The 26,187-nt window shown below is 42.3% G+C and overlaps 1 protein-coding gene across 5 annotated transcripts in view; it reads right to left on the bottom strand.

Moving 5' to 3' along the window:
* Positions 1 to 5,514: 5,514 nt before the first annotated feature.
* Positions 5,515 to 26,187, bottom strand: part of FBXW11 (F-box and WD repeat domain containing 11) — a 65,859-nt gene continuing 45,186 nt past the window's right edge. For all 5 annotated transcript variants that reach the window (XM_090151141.1, XM_090151142.1, XM_031598002.2 and 2 more), the window contains 8 exons: positions 17,883 to 18,020; positions 17,166 to 17,284; positions 15,937 to 16,186; positions 14,669 to 14,787; positions 13,956 to 14,066; positions 12,926 to 13,004; positions 11,283 to 11,471; positions 5,515 to 7,967 (listed from right to left, as the gene is read on the bottom strand). In XM_090151141.1, the coding sequence (XP_090007267.1) occupies positions 11,310 to 11,471; positions 12,926 to 13,004; positions 13,956 to 14,066; positions 14,669 to 14,787; positions 15,937 to 16,186; positions 17,166 to 17,284; positions 17,883 to 18,020 (978 nt within the window). In that variant the 3' untranslated portion in view covers positions 5,515 to 7,967; positions 11,283 to 11,309. The remainder of the gene's footprint in view (positions 7,968 to 11,282; positions 11,472 to 12,925; positions 13,005 to 13,955; positions 14,067 to 14,668; positions 14,788 to 15,936; positions 16,187 to 17,165; positions 17,285 to 17,882; positions 18,021 to 26,187) is intronic.

Below are 26,187 nucleotides of genomic sequence, written 5' to 3'. Positions count from 1 at the left end.
TTCCTGTCCTCCTGGAGGCTTTTGACTTGTGGAAGCAACAGCTCTGCATTGCAGCTAAGCATCTCTTGGCAGGGGAGAATAGCAGCTGCCTTCTGTGGGCAGGGCCAACAGCACCCAGCCCTCCTACCATGCTGTTGTCATGGCTGAGTTTGGCCAGGTGGCTTTCACAGAATCACATAGTGGCCTGGGTTGGAAGGGACCTCAAGGATCACGAATCTCCAACACCCTGCCACACGCAGGGCCACCAACCATTCCACCTAATGCTAGACCAGGCTGCCCAGGGCCCCATCCCATCTGGCCTTGAACACCTCCAGGGATGGAGCATCCACAACCTCTCTGGGCAGCCTGTTCCAAAACCTCACCACTCTCTCTGTAAAGAATTTTCCCCTGACATCCAACCTAAATCTCCCCTCCCTCAACTTAAAACCATTTCCCCTCGTCCTGCAGTTATCTACCCTTTCAAAGAGTTGATTCCCCTCCTGTTTGTAGGCTCCCTTTAGGTACTGAAATGCTGCAATGAGGTCACCCCACAGCCTTCCTTTCTCCAGGCTGAACAAGCCCAGCTCCCTCAGCCTGTCCTCATAGGGGAGGTGCTCCAGTCCCCTGATCATCTTTGTGGCCCTCCTCTGGACCCTCTCCAACAGCTCCCTGTCTTTCTTGTACTGGGGGCTCCAGACCTGGACACAGTTCTCCAGATGGGGCCTCACAAGAGCAGAATAGAGGGGAACAATCACCTCCCTGTCCCTGCTGGCTACCTCTCTTCTGATGGAGCCCAGGATAGCTCGTTACCGGCCTCCACCTGGACATGGAGCCATTGATGACCACCCTCTGTCTGCGGCCTTTCAACCAGCTTCTTATCCATCGAGTGGTCCACCCATCAAATCCACATCCCTCCAGTTTGGAGATAAGGTTTGCTCAAGTCCAGGTAAATGACATCGGTAAATGGGTTTTGCTGTTTGAAAGGGTGGAAGGGATCTGGGCAAAGAGGCAGCACTTTGCTGGGGGCAAGGGAATGGCCTACAGATGGGAAGGAGTGGATTTCAGGAGTGAAGGAGTTCAGGGGAAAAACCCACAGTACCACAAGGGACACTCACTTGGAAAAGAGGCAGGAAATGTCCCAGTCACTGTGCAGGCAGGGAAAGAAACTACAGGGCAGGGAGAGAGGACCCCAGACACAACGGACGGCCCGAGGCAGCTGCAGGAAGCACCCACATTTGGAAGCCAGCTCAAATCATGGGCACATCAAAGCCTTTGGCAGACCAGAGTGATGCAGAGCAGACATCACAGCTCCCATTCCCAAGCCCTCAGCACACATTACATGTGCAAGCACTCATCATCAGCCTTCCTGTTGCCAATCCTGGGCCTAACTTGGCAGCCAGCATCCACACACTGCCTCAGTCATGAAGGGCTTGTGGTAAATAGCTTCGACCCCATCAGTTCTGGTTTGTGGGCCTGGTATACAGCAGCCACACGCTGCCACCTCCCTCTCAGCACTGCCACACTGCTGCCCTGAGCTACACACCATCTTAGCACCTCAGTGACGGTTTCTATCTGATGATCCATTCCTATAGCTTCTCTCAAATAACCCATACAAATAATAGATCAGACATTCCTTTTCCTGGGCCAAGCTGAGCTGCAACTTTTAGAGGACAACTGCCACCAAGCCTTGCTGCACGCACCCCCAGCTGTGATGCTTGCTGAGATTTCAGCACCAAATCCTCCTGCTCTGCGGCAGGTACCTGGTAGTAACCGTTCTTAATTTATTATCTGCAATATTCTTCTCTCTGTGATTAAGACTCGAGCCTTCAACACTTCTCCTAGGGGTGTAAGCCCATTTCTGCACCATAGGAAGGGCCTCTCGAATTGTATGAGCACAGCAGTTCCTCAGGAGGCAGATTTGACAGCTTCATCCCAGACTGTTATTGCTGTCACTTCTGAGCCAGTCTGATATTTGGACACAAGACCAAGGGCACAGCAGGTGCCCAGAGGAAGGGGTTGGCAGAAGTCACCATTTGCTGCACGGGGAGGGTCTTGGGAAAAGACTGCCAGGTGAAAGGAGGCACGTGGGGATGCAGCAATATGGCTCCTATGGCACATGGGCAGGGTGTGTTTGGGGGTGCAGAACCACTGCAGAGCAGCAGCAGTGCAGCCTCTGCCCCCAGAACAGCTCACAGCTGCTTCGAGGGAGGCACAGATTCAAGCAAGGTTTAACTGAGCACAAGCAGACTGCAGGAAATGAGATGATGTTTCTCTGTCAAGCCATGCAAATAGCAGCAGACAGGTGAAGAACTAGAGCCAGGAACAGGCTGGAAGCCATGGCTCAGGTTGCATCCCCAGGGGGGCACTGATGCTCAGCATTCTTCCACTGTGCTGGCAGCAATACTCAGCCCTGCAGCAAAGAAAGTCCAGTTCTCTGTTGCCCTCTGATACCATCCTGCACCAAACCCATGCAGGGCAGGGTGGGAAGCATCCTGTCACCAAAGGAAAGCACTTTGGAGAGGACCTGGCCAGGAAGCACCAGGTGTTCCGCAGCACTTTCACTGGCCAGCAGGGCTGTGCAGCAGGTGCTGGGCCTGACCAAGGGACTGCCCTACCTGCAGCACAGCCCTGGCCACGGTGTGCAGATGGCTCACTGCACTGAGCTTCAATCTCCACAAATAGGGTACAAGGAAACCTTAAAAACCCTCAGATCGGCCTCGGATTGGGTTGTTCTGCTCAAGCAGCAGGGAGGACCTGAGCACACCATACCCAGCTCCTGCCCTGCTTTCCCTAAGCCCAGGGCCAGCCATGGTGACCCTCTCTCCATTCCCCCTCAACCTTTCCAAAGCACCACCTGTGCACTGGAGCAGTTGCCTTGACCCCACAAACCATTCAGACTCTGGAAGATGCAGCCTTCCATCCGGAGAGCGGACTTACATCAGCAAACCCATGAATGGGCATGAACCCACGCTCAAAAAGAGTAACAAGGGAGGAATAACAGCCATAAAGACCTGCCTGGGAAGCGCAATGCACCTGCACTGAGGGGAGCTCACCTCTGCACACTGAGGGTCATCTGCTCCATGCTGACCCAAGTCATTTTGCTCTCCTCAGGTCAGTTCCAGCCTTGGGAGCAAGCAGGCTCATCCCCGCTCCCTGAAAGAGTAGAGGGATAACATCTGCTAATTCTTTGGACATACAAAGGTTTTGTAATGCTTCCTGCATGTGTTTGCACAATTTGCTATAAAGCTTTGGAAAGAAAGGCCAAAAAACCCCATTCCAGATGCTTCCTTAATTCAGCCCACTAGATAGATGCTTCAGAAACAGTTATTTGTAATAGGGCAAACGTTTCAAGGGTCACCTCCTGGCTGCTAATCAACTCCTGCTCTGTTAGGAAGCAACTTCTAGCTCCAGACTAGCAAAGAGGTTTGGTGTCTGCCCAGCTTATGTTGCAGGGCAGTGTTGGGCAGCTCCACCACTGATCCAGGAAAGAGCAAACACCTGAAACTCATTAGCTGTAATTGCTGCCATCCCTGGTAGGCGCTGACCCACAGCAGGAGATCTGGCACAATCAGGTTCTGCAGAAATACAACCAGAGTTATGCAGGACAGGAAAGCAAGGTGTTCCCTCGCATCCAAGTGCTCTCTGCACATGCTGTTCCCCTCCAGTTATTCTATCTCTGCTAGTTTTCCCAGTGGTAACCACCACCCTCCCAAAGCCCAGGCCGTCCTGCTCACACTCCCCACTTGGATTTCTGCATCTCACAGCTGCTCGGAGACAGAAAAAAAATAATAAAGCTTCTGGACATGGTGAGCAGCAGAGGTAAACGAAGAGCAGACATCTGCAAAGGAAAACCACACTGCAGCAGAGGAGAGTCAGCAAGTCCAAACATAGAACTTGGACCTGGAGCACTCAGCTCTATAGCTGCCAAGGAAAAAGCTCTGGGCAGTTTGTAGCACCCAGCCCCAGTGCTCAGCCCAGGCACCCTCACCTCCCTGCTCACTGCCACCACGTCATCGAGTGTGCACCATGAAAGACACAATGCACACATCCACTGTCTCATTTCTAAGCACAAACCCTTCCACACCACCATGCTAACTAGCAGATAGGGCAAACAACAGCTTCCCTGTCCCTGAGAGCATCACGTAACAACACACAGCAAAACCACACACTGCCATAACATGGCACAGCAACGAGCAGGATGAGAAACAATTCTGCTGTAAATTTAACAGCCACAGCTATCGCAAACTGGGAACACTCAACAGCCCATCCTTAACCATGGCCACATTCGCCCTGCTTGCCCAGTGCTCACAGGATGTTGGACAGCAGTGCAGAAGTCACATCACACCTGGCACAGCGTTATCACCCCCAACCTTTGGTAAGGGTGAAGAGCCAATGGACCCCAAAGCACAGCATGAAGCCAGTGGGAATTAACAGCTGGCTGTTACGAGTACATAAGCAAGGAAAACCAAAGCCCACCCAACTAAAATGGGTTATTAAGTCTGACCTGACAGCATGTACTCCAGGTATCTCTGCAGGTGCAGCTCAGAACTTTTAAGGTTTATTTGGGAAATGATACTCAGCAAGACATTCGCAATGGCTTGAAATACTTTGATGAGGCTACACTTTCCCCACTGCACTGCTAACACATGCAGATTTGTTTTCCTCTCTCTTCAGTAATCTGAACAAAGTCTCTTGGAAAGTTATCCAATGCCAGAATAAAAGTTGCATACATTGTAAATTCAGAATACTGAATTTGCTGACGCTTTGCCAGAACCTCATTCACACTCTCAGCCCCTTTAAAAGCATTTCAGGTCGGTGCACACAACTTATGGAGAGCAGCACTTCCAAGAGATGATGGTGAGCCCTGTGATGGGGATGCAGTCACAGCTCAGTCAGCAGATGGCCACACCATGAGGGGACATCAAGGGAGCAGGGAACTGCTTTGGCCATCATTCCCAGAGTGAGGCAGCACCAGATCTGTGGAATGAATCACTTCTGGTTGGACTGATCAGAAATGAATCGTTACCCAGCAGCAGCAGAGATGATTTCTCCAATTACTTAAAAGCAAAGTACTCACAAACAGAACTGACCGAACACCAGGGGACGGAGGGAATACCAACCTTCCTCATGTCACCGTCTGACTGATGGCAGATACACCCCTTTACATGACCACGCCTGCCTTATGCAGGAGCTTCAAAGCACTTCTTCAACCTCAGCACTGCACATCAGCAAAAGGAAACCCAAGGAAAGCAGTTTTTAAGACACGGCTAACACCAGGAGTCCCTGTCTGGGAATAGAGCTCAGCATGAGCACAGATTGCTTCAGCAGCCAAGGAAATGGGTAACATTAACACCCATATCTGCATCCTTGATAGATAACAAGGAAATTCTTCTTGTGCTGCTTCTGCTGATGCATGAGCTGCAAGTGCTGCAGCAAAGCAGACGAGTTTCTCCAAGATTCCACCGTGCCCTTGCATTAACTAATGCATAATACCAACATTACTTAATGACATTACTGATCCATTTATTTGACAAATTAAGTTCAAACTTTTTTTTATTAAGCACATTCCACAGTACAAAGCTTTAGATCATGAACGATATCTGTACAATTTAACAGTTTCAATAAGCTGTTCATACACCAACTTTCCAAACAGGTAATTGGCAAACATAATTACAAGTTAGAATTAGACTATCCCAGTGCTTTGAAACATTAATATAGCAGTAATGTACAGTTGCTCAATTATGTTAGCAAATCAAAGTCCAGAGTGCAGCCAGGATCACTACCATGAATCCCAGGAGTCGAGTTCCTTGGGTGCCAATCACAAAAGTCCACTGCTATGTTACACAAAGCACAAAGAAGTTCGGACCGCATGTTCAAATACCATCATCTCCCCAGGAAAAAACAGGAATTTAAATCTTACACATGCATTTAAAAAAGGACTCCATTCTTCAGAAACAATTATGTTTGGTTTTGTTGTTTTTTTTTTTGTTTTTTTTTTCAGGGCTGCAACAGATTTTAAACCATTTGATGTTAAAGCTATTAGATGAGAAGGGGAAGTAAGATGCCTTCACACAGTAATGCCACACCTCCCAACGAGGGATCTTTTGGACAATCAGGAGCACATTTTTCACCTTCTGTACTTCATCACGTTTGGTCATCTTGATGAAGTAAAGATGTTGCTGTAACACGGGAATGGGAGTTTAACACCGATCCCAACACCTCTCTCAGCGTGAAGAGGAGAAAACCTTAAGATGCACTGCTGGCCCATCTCAGCAATGTCTTGACGCATGCTTTCTCTGAACTCGTTTCTGAACACCTCCCTGCACTCAGCCCCTCAGCAACCTGACAGCCCTCAGCCTTCCTGATGGTACAAATCTCCAACCCAACAAAGCGCTGCCAGGGGACACAAACACGTGACATACATCAATCTGTGGTGATCCATCTCTGTGCCAGCACGTATCTTCCCCAGGAAAACAGGCGCGCTCCACGCTGACCGAAGCAGTGAAGAAAAGCCACCAGCAGGCACAGTCACACACGGCTAACGAAGGTACGATATTCAAGTTTGCATCTGTCCACAGCTTACTCCAACGTAAGAGAAATGCAGTAGCGTTTTGTGACCACATAAATTAGAGGGGAGACTATGACAACATAAAAAGAAACTACTGAGATTCCCAAATAAAAGCATGCTAACAAAGAGAAACCATGACCAGGACACTGCGTTATGGTTACAGCTGAGAGCTACAGGTAAGGAAACCTGCATGGTGATCAGAGCATTGACCTGAAGGGACCTCCACTCCACCATGAGGAAGGGTTACAAATCCAACATAAATAAATTTCACTTTGGCCCATGGCACTTCCTCCACTGAGCAGCCAAACTAATGCTAAAGGACGTCAGCAGGCAACTGTGACAACCTACTGGTGGTAAAAGAAAGACAACTGTAAATACTGCGGCACAAAATATAAGATACAGAACATAAATTAAACATTTTTTTTTTTTAATTTTTAAAAAGTTTAGAAATTACATTTTAAAATATGTAGTTCCCATTAAAAAAATCCTAATGAATACTGAAAACCTCCTTTTGCAGAGAAAATTTCTAGATAATTCATATTATCCCCTACAGTGCCAGTAGTTAGAACATCCTGCTGCCAAGTGCTACCACAGCTTGCGTTAGTGTGTAGTGTCAGGAAATCCTGACTCCTAGCACCTGGAGGTTACACTGTTATGTACATCATATCTACATGCTTATACAGTATTTGAAATGAGGCAAGCACACACGGAAAGGTTTTACTATACCAAACATTAGGAAGCGCAGGACGGCTGTCGTACAGAGCACAGTTAAAAGGAAAAGACAGTGCTATACAACTAGTTTAGATAACCTAGCCTGAATTACAGGTAATCTTTAATTTAAAAGAAATTATTGGTGCAGAAACAAGTAAACTGTAATCCAAAAAATATTACTGAGCAATTCAGAAATATTTCTAAGAGTCCAACGTACACTCCTATTAAACAAAACAGGCTCTGAATCTGTCATAAGAGCAAAGTCTAAAGGACAATGATGACTTTGAAAGCAAAGCTCTGTACATTCTGGGTATGTGTTTGGCACCCAAATTTCGTTGGAGAATGTTTTTTCTTTAAAGTCAGACAAAAGTGCAAAGCAATATAAATTAGGCCAAGTCCTTTCTTGACGTCTGATTTATTTCTGAAAAACAAGCCATCTGAGTTCAGGTTCTACGGACAATATACATGTGAAGCTTTGGATTTCTCACTGCAGGGGAGGGTAGGCTTCTGAAATTCATCTACTCGAAGTCAGTGAATTTGTAGTAAATTCAAAGACGACCACTGAGAGCAGGAAAGATTAAGAAATTTAGATATAGAATTGTGCTGCTTTGCATCTACACAGCATCTAGAACCAATTCTGACTTTAGCTGTCGATCAACATCTTCAGGCATGTAGGAGCCAAAATCCAGTAGTTCAAGACTGTGAAACCCTGAAAGAGACAAAAGACAAATTGAACTCACAGAACACACAGGTCAAAAAGCACCTTTTGGAAACGTAGGAGAAGGTTAAGCACACACCATCTTTGGCACTCCAGGCTGAAACTACAAGAGCAAAACACCTGTGAGGAGTACAGTGCTTACTGTGTTAAGGAGGTACTTAGCTTTAAATAATTCTGTGTTAGAAGTCCTTCCTCCAAGGATGGATGCACTTCCATGGGAAAGTGCCTTTGTTGCACAATATGCTCTGAACATACGAGCATTTTTCTTACATACCTTTGGGGGAACTAAAAGGTGAACCATCTGCTCATCTTGCTAAATGCTGAGCACTTTACTGAAAGAGTGACAAATGAACTTTCCTCTCCACCAATGCTGCAGAGGAACAAGCTTTGCTCAAAACACAAACTTGGCTTCTAGTACATAGGATTTTAAGCAAACAGACAAGACACCAAAATAAGTTTTAGACTTTGTTTCCCAAATGTGGTTACATGACCAGTAAATACTTGGCATAATTAAATCCAAATTTCAGTTTTACTCACCACTTTCCAAAATCACTTTTGTGGACTATGGTGAACTACCCTGTTCTGATATGAAATTCCCACGAAAGGTTAAAACATCTTTAGATGTTAACCAGTGGCATCCCTTCCCCCTAGCACAAGACCTAGTGCTTAATATAAGAATATCAGAGTATCATATGGTAACAATTTTTATCATGTTACAATAAACAACAGGAATTCAACAGAAAGCAATAAAACTCTCACAGCCAACTGCCAGGACTGTCAGAAATGATCCACTTTGAAGAGGCATAACATTGCAAGCCTTGTAAAAAACCAAGGGCGTGGGGCTGTTTCAAAATACAGAAAACTATAATGTTTGAAAGCATATAAAACTGTTTCATTAAATGTCATAATGAAATATTAGCTGTTTGACCATAATTGTATGTAGATTTATGTCTTGTGAATTCTGATTTCAGAAAAACCCTTCAGAAAATGACATCACGGCATCTCTCCTGTATAGGAAACATCATTAAGGAACAGTCATTTATCAACACTAGCAATTCCTGGGATCATATCCCTGCGTGTTTTTAGTTCTGCATCACAAGACAAGTCAGACATAAGCTGCTCAAAATCGTCAAGTGTGCAGAATTTCAAAGGAAGAACACACTGCCAAAGGCTCTTCATATTTCATCAACAAATCTCCATGACAGTGGATCTTGTGGGTCACATGTGGCAGGAAAGAAAATAAGACACCAATACATTCCTCTTGTGCTTAAGACAAACTACGTATAGCTTTTCCATGAATCAAAACTAGTAACCATTCAACTTCAACAAGCCTTGGAGTTTCCACAGCAGAAGTTCACCTAGGTATTGCCCCATGTGGCACAGCAGCCAAACAGAGCATCTCTGTCTACGGAGTAAGACAGAGTTCCTAGGGACACAACTATCAGTGATGGCACCAAGCTTTCCACAACAAGAACACAACCATGCACACAGTTTTGAAGTGGAAGTGATAGGGAAGCAGTGTGAAAGGACCTCGCTGTTTTGAACAGCTTCATGATCTATCTCCCAGGAAAATGTCATATTTAACTACCTCTCCACCCAACAAAAACGTTACATTATCACACTTGCTTTCAAATTTTTGTTGGCCTTCCACCACACAAAGAATAAAGAAGCCGGTGAGTTTTACTAAGTTACCCTTGCAGCAATGTTCTTAACATCACAATTTCTTAAATGAGCTGCTCAATGTTTATTCAATACTGCAATATCTCTTTTGACACTAAGAAATATGGCCAGATTTTGGGTTTTAATTTAGACAGGGAGGATAAGGACATACGCATGAAATACTGCAGGGAATACTGGTGATTCCCTAACATACTAGCAGGGCAGAACTGAAGTTCACATGAGCAATGAGTTGATTTAAATGTACCTTACACACAAGTTCTAGTGGAGCTGGATGTAAATATATTTCCTTTGATTTTGAAGAAAATAAGCAAGCTCCATTCACTGCTGATTCTGTGTGTTAACACTGCATTACAGCATGAGACTTCTTCCTCAGTCATGGGCCTGATTATATTAAATAATTACTGGTTCTGAAACTCAGTCTAGCTATGCCCAGCTTTTGGCCTTGATTCTCTGTCAAACCTAACAAGCCACTGGATCTGATGTCTACCCAGAGAGGACATCATGGCGGCCTTCCTCAAAATAAGTAGGAATTCACTCAGCAGGAACAGTAGCCAACACTTTCCTGAGGGATGCATACAGGTCAGAGGACAGTGACTTTTAAGAAACTATCTCAATGAAACCAAGTGTTTCTTCACATGGAAAGATGTTTCCTAGCCAGAGAGATCTTACAAAAGGAATGGAAAAAAGTCTGAGGAGATCATTACTATAGCAGGAATAAACACATACAGATAGACAACGGAAATCCAGGCTTACACGAAGAGCCACAGTGTTTAAGCCAACTACTAATTATCTACTTCAAATAAATCCTTCCAGCTGAGGCAGTAGTAGTCCTAATTCCTCTTGTTGTGGAGCTCCCACTTCCTTGAAAGCACCCAGTATCAGCATGGGCAAACTGGAGAAAGGGGCACTGCTCTTTACTAAGGCAATTTCTACATTTCCAAGCCCCAGCATTCACAGCTATTTATAGTGTGAAGTGAAATTGCTGGCAGCAATGTAGATGACATGAGGAAAAGAAACCACTCTTCTAACAAACAGATCTACAGCAGAGCTTTTACCCACTGTGCCTGAAGAACAAAAGGAAGCTGACTAGCAGAAAAACTAAAACAAAATAGGCTAAGTCCACGTGCTCTGTTTTTGACAGCTTTGTCACACTGCCTAACACAACATTATTTTTAGTTCTGAAAGTCCTCCCACATACTTATGGTCATCACAGAATTGCTCATTTATGAGAACTTGTCCAAAGATCATATGTATTTTCAGTTTATTAGGAGCACATTAAGATGCTCGTTACAAAGATTTCATCCTGAGATGCCTCAAAAGCTCCAGAAGATTCTGATGTCACAGGATATTTGCAATACCTGTGCCAATGCACCAAAATCTCCAAGAACACTGCAAACACCCAATAACTTTCCATGCTACAGGAGTTTATAGGGGACATGGGGAAGAGATAGCACGACGTGGCAAGTTTTGAAAGCTGAAGCATGACCATGCAGTCTAAGTAATGCAAGAAGTGGCATAAGAAAATTCTACTTAAGGAAAACAACAGTTTATTGTATAGAGCAATACAACCTGCAGGTGAAGTGATAGATTTATAAACATGTTCTATGTGAAGAGACAAAGACTTACCTTCTGAGGGTAGTAAAGTGCAGACTGTTATCTGGAGATGTAAGTGTATGTTCTAGATGGAGAGCGAGTCTCGTTTGGGGCACTGGGTGGCACATTTAAGAAATCCCAAATCAGAATTGTATCGTCATGGGAACTACTAATGATCTGAAATTCATCAAACTGGAGCCTAAAGACACGTCCTGAATGTTCCTGTGAGTAATGAACAACAGTAAGCAGGTGAAGAAGAGAATAACATTTTGTTACATTTGTGCTCACACAGATCTGGATGCAGAGTGGTGTCTTAAAATTTTGGTGCATTAAGAAGCCCTTAGTTATAATCACACTTGAGTTTAAAGAAAAGCAGTTTTCATACATAAACTTTGTCCAGCATAACACACAGCTTTCAAATAAAATACTCTCCCTGCAGGGGCCCACTGCACATGTTGAGGCTGACATAATTAAAGACTAAGGCAGTCTATCAATTAGGAAGCATCAATCTAGAAGACTGGCTGGCACTAACAGTCTACACCAGGGGTTCGTTTTCTTACATAAGATTTTGCATTCAACACTGCTGCTAACCCAGTTTTTGTATAGCACTAACACACCACATCATGGCTTCATCCAGGACACACTGCTGCAAGAATCAGTATGGCTTGCTCATGGAGCATGTCCAAATGCTGCCAATAAGGAAAGGAGGTGGAGGAGCTCCATCAGCTCTTTGAAGAAACCTCAGAAAGGAGGTCCAGAAAAGGTTTTCCTCTTTCTTTTGCTTACCCAATTTGTTAATAAATTTAAGAGAAGTATGGGACCTTTAGTAGAGAACTAACTAAAGCTGTCAGACTGATCTTCAAACTATAAGCTGAGCTACAGTGTACCCACAGAAGGGAAAGAAGCAACTTTTTCCAGTAAAACTAAATACACATACAGATTACAAGAATAGTTAAATCTCATCTTCACAGAAAGATTATTCAAAAGAAGAAAATATATAAATACTTTTAGGAACATAAGGACTTCTATAGTGTTGGAATAAGTCAGTTACCATCATAGGCAGACAGTAACTTTGGGTTGTTACTGGATTGGAGAAATGTCTGACTGATTCCTGAAGTAAATTTAAACAAAGTGCATAAAATTTCAGTTTACTGTCAGAAACCAAAACCCTCAATGCAAGGAAAAACACAGCTTAACCAACAGCCTCAACTCTGATAGTCTTTTGAGGCAACGAGAGTAATTCTTTCCACTTATCCTCCCTTCTCTTTGCATACCTCTTTCTTTCAAACTGAAAGGTTAGGAAAAAGGTTAAGGTTAGGAAAAAGGTTGAGGAAAGACTCACAGAATTTCAGCCCCTTTAACAGGAGGAAATTCAAAGCCAGCATGATAGTGCTATTAGGGAACCACACCAGTAGCTAAAATGATTTAACAATGTCATGATTTATTTTTTAGAGTCTCTGAGAATGTCTTAATTTTTCATTTAAACTTAATTTCAAGTCATTGATGATATGTACATTTTACTTCATTTTTAGCATAAGAAATAGCCTAGGTTTTACAGAGAACCCCCTGAATTTCTCAGCTCTCCTAAGGTAAGGGAATAAAATGCCCCATGCTTTCATGAGTACATTTCAAATAGAAAATTTGAAACCTCAAATGAATAAATTAATTATACATACCACTAACGTACGCAAGCATAATGTACTTGCTGGGGCACGAGGGTCAAGAGCAGCTTGCAAGTCCCAAACTTTAATTTTGCTATGAAGTAAGATAAGAAGGTTATAAGCATTGTTTCAAGCATAAGCACAGAAACATCTAAAAGCAACAGACAGAATTCCAGATCTTTCCTTCAGCTGATTTATCAGAATCAAGCAAAACGTTATAATTTATCTTCACTAAACTACTAAAGCTGAATCTCGTAAAATACAGACAGTTTTGTATTTCTTTTTAGAAGCAAATACAGTGATGTCTTTGTGATGGCCCAAGTGGGCTGTTTATACTCGAGACAAACTAACTACATTTGTATACACAAGCCAGTTTGGAACTGCAGAGGAACTCAAAAGCCCACAACACTACTGATGAAGTGCGAAGATCCAACAGGAATTAAGCAGGGACTGCCAACCCCAGTGAGACGATAAGCCCTAATAAAAGGCTGGAGACTAACACAGTTCAAGAATTGTTTTCAATAGCTCTACTGTTCACTAGGAGTACAGTTCATACAGAAAAAGAACCAGAGAATTTGGACGTGAATGTACATTGTCCTGAATCTACTGCACAGCAAAAATACCACTTGCAAGGCAGAGCAAATCAAAGTGCTCACAGTGGGGCTCCTGCCTTTAACCTAAGAGATATAGCAACTGAACAGTTCTGAGAGCCCTACGTGATATATCTGCCCTCACAAATATCTCCAGAGTTGCTGTCTTGAAACAAACAAAAATTGAAAAGAAAGCATCAACTACTCTGAGTACATGGACCTGGAAAGGAGCAATTCCTAACGAAAGAAACAAAAGAATGCACTACAATGCACCAAAAAAGCAGTTTTAAGTAGACAAGAAACTGCAGCCTGATATGCTGAAGTAGAAGCCACTTCAATAATGATCCATCTGTCATATCAGAAGAGACCCTTTGTACTGCAAACAAGGCCCAAAGGCTTTCAGAATGCTTTGTTAAGGAAGGCAGAACGTTTAGAAATTGCTCTCAGAAACATACCCATCATAGGCTCCACTAACAATCCTCTTGTTGTCGAACCTGATGCATCGGACCAGTTCTTCATGGCCTTCTAATACTCTTAAACAGGCACCACATTCAATGTCCCATAGCCTTAAGAGAGCAGAAGAAAGTCTGAGCACTTCAGGTTCAGTGCTACCCCTTCACCTTACACACAGTGATTGAAGCATGCTACTGAAGGGGTTTCTGCAGAAAATACCATAATTTGCTACAAAGAGCAGCTGGTAGAACTAGGAGATGTTCCCTGTATGCAATTCAGATATAACTATGTTGCAGCTGCAGTACATAAAAACTTATCTAGACATTCAAAATCACATGTAAGTAAAGGTTGTATATTTGCTAGATTATTTTAAGAAACCTCAACATACTTTTCCATTCTGCATAAATCAGTGATTACTAGAGGTTCAGAAAGCATGATAACCAGTGACCAACGTCACCATCTCTCAAGCAGAAAACAATTTACTAGGTCATAAACTACAGGAACAGACAGTTTTGTTTCCCTTTGTCTGAACCTCAGTCTCACTTTTTCACATGCATGTGATACATTAACTCTCACACTGAATAAAATTCCAGTCGTACAGCATCTGCTTCAATGGCAAGACATATTGAAGATGGTTTGCAGCAAAGATCAGGGGAAATCCTGTTATCATGTGTAAATGCACACAGGTACATACTGACAGCCTGCTGGCACCCACCTAATGGTGTTGTCAGAAGATCCACTGACAACTAGTCGATCCCTGTACTGCAGGCATGCAATGCCACGCTTGTGCCCATTGAGAGTACGAACAAACTCGCACGTACTTGTACTCCAGACCTATGAAACATGAGAAGAATGTTTCTCTGAGAATTATGCTCAATAAAGGCTTTTGACTTCCAACAGAAGCTGTTACAAACTCATAAGCAGAAGTCTGAGGCTGACTTTTGCTGGACAGCAGAATGAAAACTTCCATAGTGTTTTTTACAGGCAAAGAGGAGGCACATGGTGTTGGTGGAAGATGGCATTACAGAGCCTAGCAATGACAAGAGCCATTGGCTCTGCAATTGTCCATCATGTCAGTGAGAAAGACGGTATTTGCAAGTAGTAGATACTGGTCCAAACAACCTTGAAGGGCTGATGGCACTTGAATCTTGGTAAGTAAGTAATCCATTAAAAAAGAGGATGTTACCTCATATACAAAAATAAGCTGTATTTTTTTACCAAATAAATTGCTAGCAATCTGCTTCTAAGAGAAGATCAAAACCACAGCCTATTAAGGCTTGGTGGCTGTTTCTTCTTTAACATTAAAGTATTTTGATCAAATTTGTCCATTTTTAATGAACTGCTATTGAAGTTGTAATGTAAAGGATTCATGTAAAGTAGATCATTTCCAAAACAGTGCAGCGGGTTTCTTGGCAGATATTCGGACATGGAACTTCCAAGTGCTTTTTGGCACAGTCTAGAGTAGCTCTGGTTCTAGAGAAGGAAGGGTGGAAACGCTTTTGTTATATTAATACACTCTGGATAAGTCAAATTTTCTGGTATGTAGTAGTTTTCAAGTACAGCATTTTAATTCTTTAAACACAGCAGAGTCTGGTTTAACTGGGAAGGTGTGGTATGGAAAGGCAACTGCTGATAAATTTCATGTCTGGAACAGGACTGCCAATTGAAATTTAAAAAAGCATTTGGAAAAAGGCACAAAATGTGCCACATTTAACAAACAAACCCGTCTTGAGATTAGAGTTCAAACAATGAGTAGGCTTTACTTTTTTGGAGCTGCACAACAGTAACCACAAAAATGTTACAAGACTCGTTATACGCATGAAGACATTAACAACTAGTCAGAGGAAGCAGCTAGCTGAATGGTAAGGAGAAAAGCATAGAACTGTTTACAAAAGCTTTGGCTACTCGATTTGAATTGTAACTTCCAGAAGGTTTTCTGGCTTGGTAGGCATTCAGACCCACAGGAAAGTTCTGCCAACTTACTTTAATGGTCCTGTCACCTGATGCTGACACAATATACTTGTCATCGAAGTCTACCACATTAACAGCAGCACGATGGCCAACCAAGACACGGCGCAGGGTGATGTCAGTAGGTGATGCCATATCCCAGACAGCAATAGATCTGTCTTTTGAGCATGTCACCATTAATCCGTTACTGAACCTCAAATGAAGCACTGCTTCATTGTGATGAATCAACGTGTTCAGAACTTCACCTGTATTTACATCCCAAACTCTGCAAAAGAAAAGAATTTTATCCCAGATGAAGGAACTATGTGCATTATACAATGCAAACACATACAGCTCTGCTACCATCTTCAAGAGAGCTCTCTGGTTTCATTTGCAAACCCTCTGTAGGCTATGGAAGGGCAGAAAGGAACTGGGGAAGTATCTTGGTTCACTTCTCAGTCACAAGCAATAATTAGCAGCAGTGTGCAGTTAGGTCAGGAAAAGAGGAAAAGCCAAAGCTGGGACCACTGCTAAAAGACAGGGTTGCACAGTAATGAAGCATGACTCTAGAACTCTTCTTTCTAGGTGGATTAGAACCTCTGTACAAATTGATGAAGCAAATCAAAAATAAAGACCATATACTTTTTATTTTTTAAGAGTTTTATATCACTGAGAATTAGTACAAATTTTACCATTTGGAAAGAAGTAGCCTTGTGGACTTGCATCAAGTGAATAGCACTACTGATTTTATAGTAACTGACAGTAACTGCTATGATCAGTTCTTAATTTCAATAGATCAATATTGATATACCAATGCAAGCCACCAAGACTCAAGGCCCTTCCACTGAACTGTACCTCAACATCTGTATATTTGAAGTCTTGTGTTCATTTTCAAGTGCTCCACATATAAAGTCTCCTTTCATTATAGGTCATAATGAAAGTATGTCAGAAGGTGACATAAGAAACCTAAATGAGGTAATCACCACGTAACCAGTGCATCAGCCATTCTAATTCACGTTGTGCTTTGAATGACACAGGTCACATCTCTTCACAATGCTTAACACTACAAAGCATGAAACAGGCTTGGGAAAAAAAATGACTGAATATGATGCTTTGCCAAGTGCAAATACCTTATTTTTGGAATAAAATGGTATCACACTCACATGAGGGATGTTTTCTGACATTTGGAGATTATTACAAATATTCCCAACCCTGATATTCACTTTTTTTAAAAACTTTTTTTTCCCAAGAAAATTAACACTCACCTCACTGTAGAATCTGAAGATCCAGTTACAATAACCCTTTCATCATATTGCAGACAAAGAACTGAGCCAGTATGTCCTGTTAATACTTTCAAACATTCCAAGCTTGTTTTGTCCCAAATCTGTCAAAAAATAAAAACTATAAATGGCTTGCCAAGACCAAGCAGATAGGTTCAAAAAACTTGAACACTGCTTCTACTGAGAAGAAAGGAAGAAATCTGGACACAGCAGCAAGAACCCTTGGCTAGGCTGCATGTCCAGACAGCGACCTCGTCCTCCCTTCTAAGTTGCTGAGCCTCCTTGATGCAAGCTTTTGGCATTACAGTGAAACAACCAAGGATCACAAAATGACAAAAGCCTGTTTTACAAAAAGAAATGTCATGGCACTCAGGGACAGCTTCCATGAAAGCCAACCATTTGGAATGACAAAAAGACACAGCTGGCAATAAGTACTACACAGTCATCTTTCATGCAGGCAACTCTGATTTCACTAGCATTTCTTTGTAGCAAGTGGTATTGATTGCCTGTCTGCTAAGTTTCTAGAGTAAAACACAGGTGAAGACGTTACAGGATTACAGAAGGCATGCATTCCTCACAAACCCTGAAGAGAGAAGCACTGCTGGAAAGAGAGACAAGAGAACACAACAAGGAAACAAACAGCTTCCCGTTCAAGACAGAACTACCATTCACACACAAAGAAAAGACCATCAAAGAGTTTACCTTAATGGAGTTATCTCGTAGGCCACTGATTATCTTTTCATCATCATACTGTAAACAGTAGACACCTTTGCTATTTTCAGAACGGCACTGAATCCGTTGCAAATTATGTCTCCCACATCGCCAGTTAGATTCTATTGTCTAACAAGAAGTGAAACAAGGAGAGTTAGGCTGCATGCTCCAGCGTGATTACTCCAAGAGGCCCAGCAAATCTTTCTCACTGTTTTCAAGTTCATCCTTAAGATTTAAATGCAAAATTTATATCCGTATCTCTCCCAACCACCCATAAAAATATTTAAAACACCATGAATTTAGACCTTCATATTTTGTCATGACAAAAGCAGTATTCAGTGCTGAAAATCATACTCAAGCAGCCTTCATGAGAACATTCAGAGGAACCATCAGAAAGATGCATTTCAGTTTCCCCTTATAAGTATGCAGTCATCTGATAGCAGCAGCAAAGAACTTGTATGGTTTGTGCTCAGCATCACTGAGTAACCAACATACAGATCCCTGCACCTTCCTGCCCCTGCCCAGCCATTTCCCACAATAGCTGTCATGCAACCAAAGGATTCTGAGATACAGAAATTTCTGCTAAGCACCTTAAAGCATAAAAAAAAACCCCAAAACCTCAGCAAGGAATATAAAATTTAAACAATCTGAAGAACAGCTAAAACTTACTTTTTTTTCCTCCCCCTCCTTTCAGGTAACAGACATGACACCTTAAAAGGAGGTAAACTATTTCATGGCAGAACAAGAATTAACTCCATCTTGTCATCAGCTTTCCTGTTTGTGAAAAGACCAACGTTGGCTTCAAACACACATGAGATATGGGATTATGGTCAGAAGGTCTGCACACGGTGCTGGGACAACACTTTCAGTACCCTGGAGGCTGGAATGCTTTTCATTTTCCAGCACAGGCACCAGAACAACCCATGTATTTGACTGCTTCCCTGATGCTCTCCACAGTGCTGCATGGAATCCCAGGGTGCAGCTGATCAACTCTCAGTTAGTTTGGAAAAAATATTTACAATCAAATCCTAATTCTAACGCAGTATCAGGCACTTCTGCAGTTCCATGCAGTTCTTCCTCTCCTCTCCAAGATCAGAAAACAACTAAAATGATAATTAAAGACAAAAGTACAGTGCAACTATGACCTCTCAATTCCAGGAAAATATTCCTATTTTAGCAGAAAACAGTTCATCACTTGGTTTTCCATGCACTTGCTCCTTCAGTTGTCTCCCATTACGCAACTTGGAGAGAATTATCCACAATTATAATACAAACCTGATGTACCACAGGAATTTGTCTAAATGAGAAGTACTAAAGGAAGCTCCTGGAAAAGCATGCTGACAAGTTATTCATCCCTCTCATTCTCTTCCAATCTGTTGGGGAAGCTAATGAAATTAAGATAGCAAGTCATCTGCCAGTTCACGATCAGCTTTTCTGGCCAGCTAGCCTGCTGCTGATCATCAGACTAAACCAGGCTCAGGCTGTTCAGACCTGCCATTGGCTCCACTTGGGCTCCTGCTCTGAAGGCAGCAGACTGCTCATTTTGCTATTCCTCAGCATGAGATGGACGTGTCAGGAAGGAAGGGCTCTCAAGCCTCAACTGAAGATTTGTCACCTGTGCTTGGAAGGCAGAACTGCAACTTGTTAATTCCTTCACTGTTAGAGCTCATAGACTAGCCTTGGAAACAGCAGAGAATTTAAGACACTAATAGCACAAACAATTATAGCTAGAGATCTGAAGGCAAGATATTTAAAAATGCAGTAACACTGAACACACAGGAGATAAAGTATCTCAGATTCAAGCGATCCAATTTAAATAGCTTCAGAAACCATGTATGTTCAGACATTCAGTTCTAAGAAGTCACCTAAGGGAGAATTTCCCTAAAGGAACGTTCTTGGAAAGGTCAGAAATGAGCAGTTTTATGCACCACGTGCTGGATTACTCAGACCTCCAGGCACTACAACGCCATTTGAACACCTCCACGCCTCAGGTTCCTGTGGCAGCTACAGAATACATTAAGAACACCACCAATCAGTTGTCTGTAGCTTTCTAATCAGAGCAGCAGTTGGTAGGAGTATGCTGACCAAACATTTTGGGACTAGCATTGGTTTAACTCTTAGCAGCTCACTGTAGGAAGCGACATAATAAGCCTACCACAAGAAAACGCTGGCGTCAGATAAAAGAAACTAAGGTATTATTTACATCTGCATGAAGGCACCATAAAGCAGCAAGTCACATGCAGGTGCACATTTTAATTCGGCGTGTAGATATCATTTCATTTGTAGGTTATATAGTGTGGCTACTGTGGGAAAATACTTCATGTTTTTCGAGAACTTGTAAAATCCCCTTACACTGCGTAAATTTCAGTGTGCTGGGAAAGTAGCCACAATACACAGAGAATATACAGCAGCATTTAAATTAGCAACAGAGTGAAAACAGATGTGTACGTATAGAGAAATAACATTATTTTAGATGACTAAATACAGCTGAGTGGGTGGGCAACCTGGAGGACCCTCTGAAAAGGAACATGTTTAATACAATACTGGCAACCACATAAAAGCTTCTGCTAGAGGAGATTTCTGGTCGTTACCGAATGGTGCAGTTAATAGGTTTTCAGCTGCAGTCCTTCCAGGAGATATCTCAACACACTACGTACACAGCCAGTAGGTGTGTGTGTGCATATGAGCAGAGAGGAAGAAACTGCTCTGTTTTATAGACTGTTATAAGCATCATGGGGTCAACGCTGAGAGACTCCATTTATTTGCATGCTTACAGCAACAAACCTAACAGCAATTGATGCAGCACTCTACTGCATTTTCTGTAGCAAGTCTCCAAGGTAACAGCCCCTAAACATGGGTTTCACAGCTAAGAGCAAGCGGTGCAGAGCTCTGTCTCCTTGGCTCACAGGCACAGCAGACAGTTTCACACACTTCACTAATGCTCACTTACGGCGATAGCAGCAAGTATGCTACACAACCAACAAAATCTGGACACAAGGGATAAGGAACAAATGTGAAGATAAAACATCTGCCCTGTGGAGAGCCATTTAGCAGCTGAGGAACTGCAGAACTGGACAGAAAAAGGCACTTAGAGAAAATCTCCCAGAGAAGCCCACGATACAGAGGAATAGTCAAGTCTTAAACACAACAAGGTAAGTTCACTGGTACAAGGACAGTAAAAAAGATGTTCCAACTGCTAGTCCAGATGGATTACATATGCTATACTTCAGATGTTAAGGATAATCTATTAAGAGCAGGGTTTTTTTTTGCCATGTTTGATGATGTACCCTGTGTTCAGTTCCTTGGCTAAAAACAGGATTTTCATCCTTCTGAATATTACTGCAAAGCAGGTTTATCTTTACCCCCAAAACCAAGGAGACTGTTCTCTGAAAAAACACAATTCTCAGAACAAAAACAGCAGGAAAAGGAACCACAAATAGGGATTCTCCCGAGGCACTGGGCATTTACAGCAAGAGCAGCTGAAGCCCCAAACTCCTATTCTTCACACGTTTAGAGTTGATCTTGTGTCATCAGGGTGAAGAGGGCCAAGTATCTCATTCCTTATGAAGTTAAAAGGTTTGATAAGCAAAGATGGAATGACAGAGTTCCATTTCTGAGGAACTTCCTCTTCAGACTCTCTAGGAAATTAAAAAAAGCACAAAACCTCTTAACAAGGATGCTGATCCCAAAGATCCCCGATGGGAGTCCCAACTTTATTGATGGGTTTCTACTCTGCTGTTAGCCAGCAAAAGTTGAGCAGCTTCTGTAGTGTCTGTAAGAATCTTATGAGAAAAGGCTGCGTGATGCATACTGCCCAGGAGGCTTAAACTGCTCCTCAAGAGCAACCTGCAGAGTGCTGGCTGTCCTGTCCTTACTGCAGCAGTGCTAAGCACAGCATTTCAGGCATCACAGGGCTGACTGCCACACAGCATTGCATGACAAAGCTTCCCATTGTAGGCTTTGCAACTGGGAACTGAAATAAACAGTGATGTGGTAATTAAATGCAAGCAAGTAACCCTAAGTAAAGGCAGGCCTGTGTATTTACCTGAATACCCAAGTGAGAATAAAACCCACCTCCATGAAGAATCACAGAAGCAAGACTAACAAACAGAGAAACGGGGATTGATTATAATCCCATTAACATATATAAAATATACCACACATCAATAGTTTAAGTTCAGGGCACATGTCTGTAAAATAAAAAGAAAGGTGCACTTCCACATTAAAAAAAAAAAAAAGGAAGAACATTTGGTAACTGGATTTCTGATCTGACTTGTAAGAACATTGCACATTGAGGCTATGTTGTTACCTTGTGAAGAGCACTGAAATTAAAGCAAGGCCAAAGAGCTAGAAGTGTACTACTGAGCCACCCCAAGTCCAAATAGCGCACGGGCTTTCATATCAGTTTGGGCTAAAGTATCACTTTTAGTCTGAACTCCAAGACCAGAAGAAAAGCCATAAATGGTGGAGTCCAAAAATATAAACAACTCTACAGAAAAAGGAATGGGAAGCTTTTCCTAGCAAGTATCACAATTTAATCATATGGGTTTTTTGGGACAGAAATTAAGACCTAAAAATTACATTCCTGTCATTTACAGCTGTTCAGATAAGATCCAAACCTGAGCAATGTAAGTTGATGAAGTGTCGTCTTTCTGCATGCAACCAACCTGATACGTATGAAGTTGCTCAATGGCCCATCAAGTAAAACTATCCTCCAATTCTCACTGCAGCCTTGCAGAACCCTTTGTAAAGCCACAGAAAGAACAAATCAGATGTTGAACGAGATAGATATGGACAATGGAATAGGCTCATTTGTCACAGAGGAAGAGAAGACGACTTGCAGAAACTGTACTAAAGGCCAGCAATACAAAAGGGAAACCCTAGGAAAAAAGCTAACTGCATAATAAAGATTATTTTATAAAGCATAAAGATAGATGTTCTCTCAGAGTAGCAAAGTGATGTTACACATCAGGGATACCTTAGGCAAGAAAAGAAAAAAAAGGGGGGGGGGAGACAAACAGAAGTTTTAGACCTAAAGAACAGTAATTTAGTACTAGGATTCCTACTGCCCAGGATGGTGGATGGCTCTTGCTGGTTTTCTCTATGATGTTCCCCTCATCTACAGTGTCCAACAATGCACAGCACACCTCAGAGACATAGTGAAGTGCCAAGCTTTCAGGTTACAAATGCAATGTCAAAATATACTGAGACTTTAAATGGACTCCTGCTATTGAAGTGAGAGGAAAGTAACACTGCAACTGTACAAGAAATCCATCTCTTCCAGACCTGGAGAGGAAGTCTTAAAAATGTGAGCTACATCACTGGAAGCAGAGAGCTCCTCCAAAGTACTCTGATGACACACAGCTGCTGTATACACTCCTGACAAAGTGCAATGCTGATGAAAAACTAAATTGTTGCATCTTTTAGTTCCCATTCGAAACAACAACCTGACATACAGTGCCATAAAAATACAGTTCTATTTAAACAGGTACTTATCAGCCCCTACCAGAGCATGAGGGCATTTGAAATGCTCAAACAGGAACATGAAATCCCTCCTTCAAACCTTCTGAAGAAAACAGCAGCCTTGGCTGCCCATTTGTGGAAAGCAGGAGTGGTGTATGCAAAGGGAATGAAAAAAAGCCCAGCCAAGGATCCTCCCCGTGACACGGGGACCCGAAACCAGTTTTCTGCCCCTCTCAGTTCCAAGAGTCAAGGCCTGTGCCATTTGGTCTCCTCCTCCTCAGTTTGTGGGCCAGTTTCACATTAAGATGTGCCTTTCAAGTGGCTCAAGTCTGAAAACGTAAAACAAAAATCACATTTTAATTCTAATCTGAATTAGGTGGACCTAAATTTCCATGGAACCATGATGAGAACTTGTCATGTTCTCGAAATAAGGGGAACATTTATGAAACAGTCTTCTCAACTCATCACATGAATACTTGTGCTAGATCTGCAGGGAAAACCAAATAGTTGGCTGGGCTTCACAAATAATATGGAAAAAATCCAGGGACTCGGGGTTCTGCAATCAGCAGTATTAAGCTTCCCATCTTGGCACGCCGCCCATTAACACGACCCACTCCAAACAGCTGACCATCACACAGCACTTCAGGACTGCACCCAGTCACAGGATGCCTTGCAGCAAAAGAATTCTGTAAACAAGTCTCACAAACCCAGGTTCCGTTTTCTAAGATATGCCCCCTAAAAGAAAAAGTCCTACAGAAGCTTGGCAATCCAACGTGGGACTTGGAGACATTTAGCATTGCTGGACCACCTCTTGTGAAATGAAACCTTATTAAATATTTGGCTTCACAGTGGAGGGAGAGACCTCTTTCCAAGAATTTGGTTTCAGATCTCTAAATGTCCTCTTATTTTCAAATCCAATGATTTCAGAAGTGACATTATGTTCCTAAAATGTGTTTGGCACAAAATAAACAAACACTGCCACTAATAAACCTTCAGAGAGGCAAGGAAGTCTCATCTGCCGAATCACAGCCTGTCCTAACCTTGTAGTTAATGACATTTTGTGGTTGCGAGGACTTTTGACCTAAAATGCAAATAGAGACTGAGGGAAATAATTCACATTTGCTACTTATCATTCCTCAGTTTTCCTCTCAATCATTAATTCAAGCTCCAGATTACTTTTCAAATCTGTCAGTCAATCAGAAGAATAGAGGACATGGCTTTTAGAGCTCATCTCCACCCACAGAGTCAGTTCAGCACCAGCTCCTGCAAACTGGTCCTTCCTCACACCAGGAACAGCATAGCCAAGCTTCATCTTCATTCTCCACAGGTAAAATACTGGCTGGTTAGATTTTCTGTGTCATCAAATAGCTTTTACTGTATTAAGAATAAAGAAATAGAGTCCCTCAAATGCAAAATAATAGAGATACTAAGATAATCACATTGCAGTGCTAATACAGCAGCCTTAGTAGGAGGATGAAGGGAGTGTCTGCATCTTTGGTTCATCATGAGCTGCCGAAGCTCTGACAGAAAATGAAGATCTTATTAAAGGCCCAGACAAATATTTAAAGAAAAAACATTTTGATATTCAGAGATAGAAAACTCTTCAACACTGCTAAAATGAAAGTCTTATTTAAGAGATTCTGCATATTGCTTTGAGAAGTGAAGAAATGGGAAAAGTATGAAAGTAAGGGAAAGTATAACTCAAGGCGTAAAAAAAAAAAAAAGGCAAAATCAAAACCAAGCAGAAGAGAGTTAGGAAGTGTTCCAACCCTTACAGTTAAGTCTTGCTGCCACTGTTACCCACCACCTACATTTTTAAACAAAGTTAAAAGCTTCCTTTGACAGTTCTTTAGGGAAGCAATTTGTGAAAAGTGCTTTAAAAGGGTGATTTATAAGTTAAAAAAAAATCTAATACGCTCTTGGAAGCAGATGAATAATAGAGTCATTAGCAAAAACACCAACCCCACTCCAGGTTGGAAACTGGAAACAGCAGTATTTCAAAAGCCTGAAACATTTAAGCAGGGCAAAAGCTGACATGGTACAACACCACCCTCACCCTTCTGCCTTCACTTCCAGCTGAGCCACTCCCAAGAGCCCACAGTGGGAAACATGCTGCCCATGGGAACCCAACAGTGATGATGCTGGAAGCAGCCATTGCTTCAAGCAGAGACTTCTCCACTCCAGAAGACTGGACAAAGATGCACTTGGTTCCTGAGTACGGATAAACAAAAGCTTACATTTTTGCTAAAGTGAATTTAAGAATCAAGAGTCCACAGCTTATAGCGCCAGTGTCTTTCCAGCCTTACTCTTCTGCAGTAATATCCATGGGCCATGTACAGCTTTGAGGTTAGCTGACCGTACCTGAAATTCTACCCAAAAAACTACAGAAATAACTTGTAAAAGCAACTGGATTGGCAGGTAGTTTGGAATAGGCAGGAACTCAAAGTTCATATACAGATGAGAAGCCAACTCATTTCCCATGCTCATTACTCACTTCACTATTTTCAGGTAGTAGTGGTTCCTAGTGTTCTACAAACAGCATGTTCTACAGCTCCAACCTGACACAAGGTAACTCCTCACTTTACATATTCAACATTTATCACATCATCCACCTCAGCATTATATGATGAAAAAAATCAAAAATGTATGAGCTGAAATTTGGAATAGAATCATAGTGCTCAATAGAATACTATTTCTTGACACTGATATTTTCTGCATATTTTGAATAAGTTAGCTACTTACCAGGCAGCACAGTGCAAAAATCCCCTTAATTTGAAGGTCTAATATATTTACCATTATTTTAAGAAAATTGAGTTTTTCAAGAAACATGTTT

This window comes from Phasianus colchicus, chromosome 15 (genome assembly GCF_987193195.1).
Source record: "Phasianus colchicus chromosome 15, bPhaCol1.hap1.1, whole genome shotgun sequence".
NCBI lineage: Eukaryota > Metazoa > Chordata > Aves > Galliformes > Phasianidae > Phasianus > Phasianus colchicus.
Note: the sequence above shows the minus strand (reverse complement) of the source record. Positions and strands in the feature narration are given on the sequence as shown.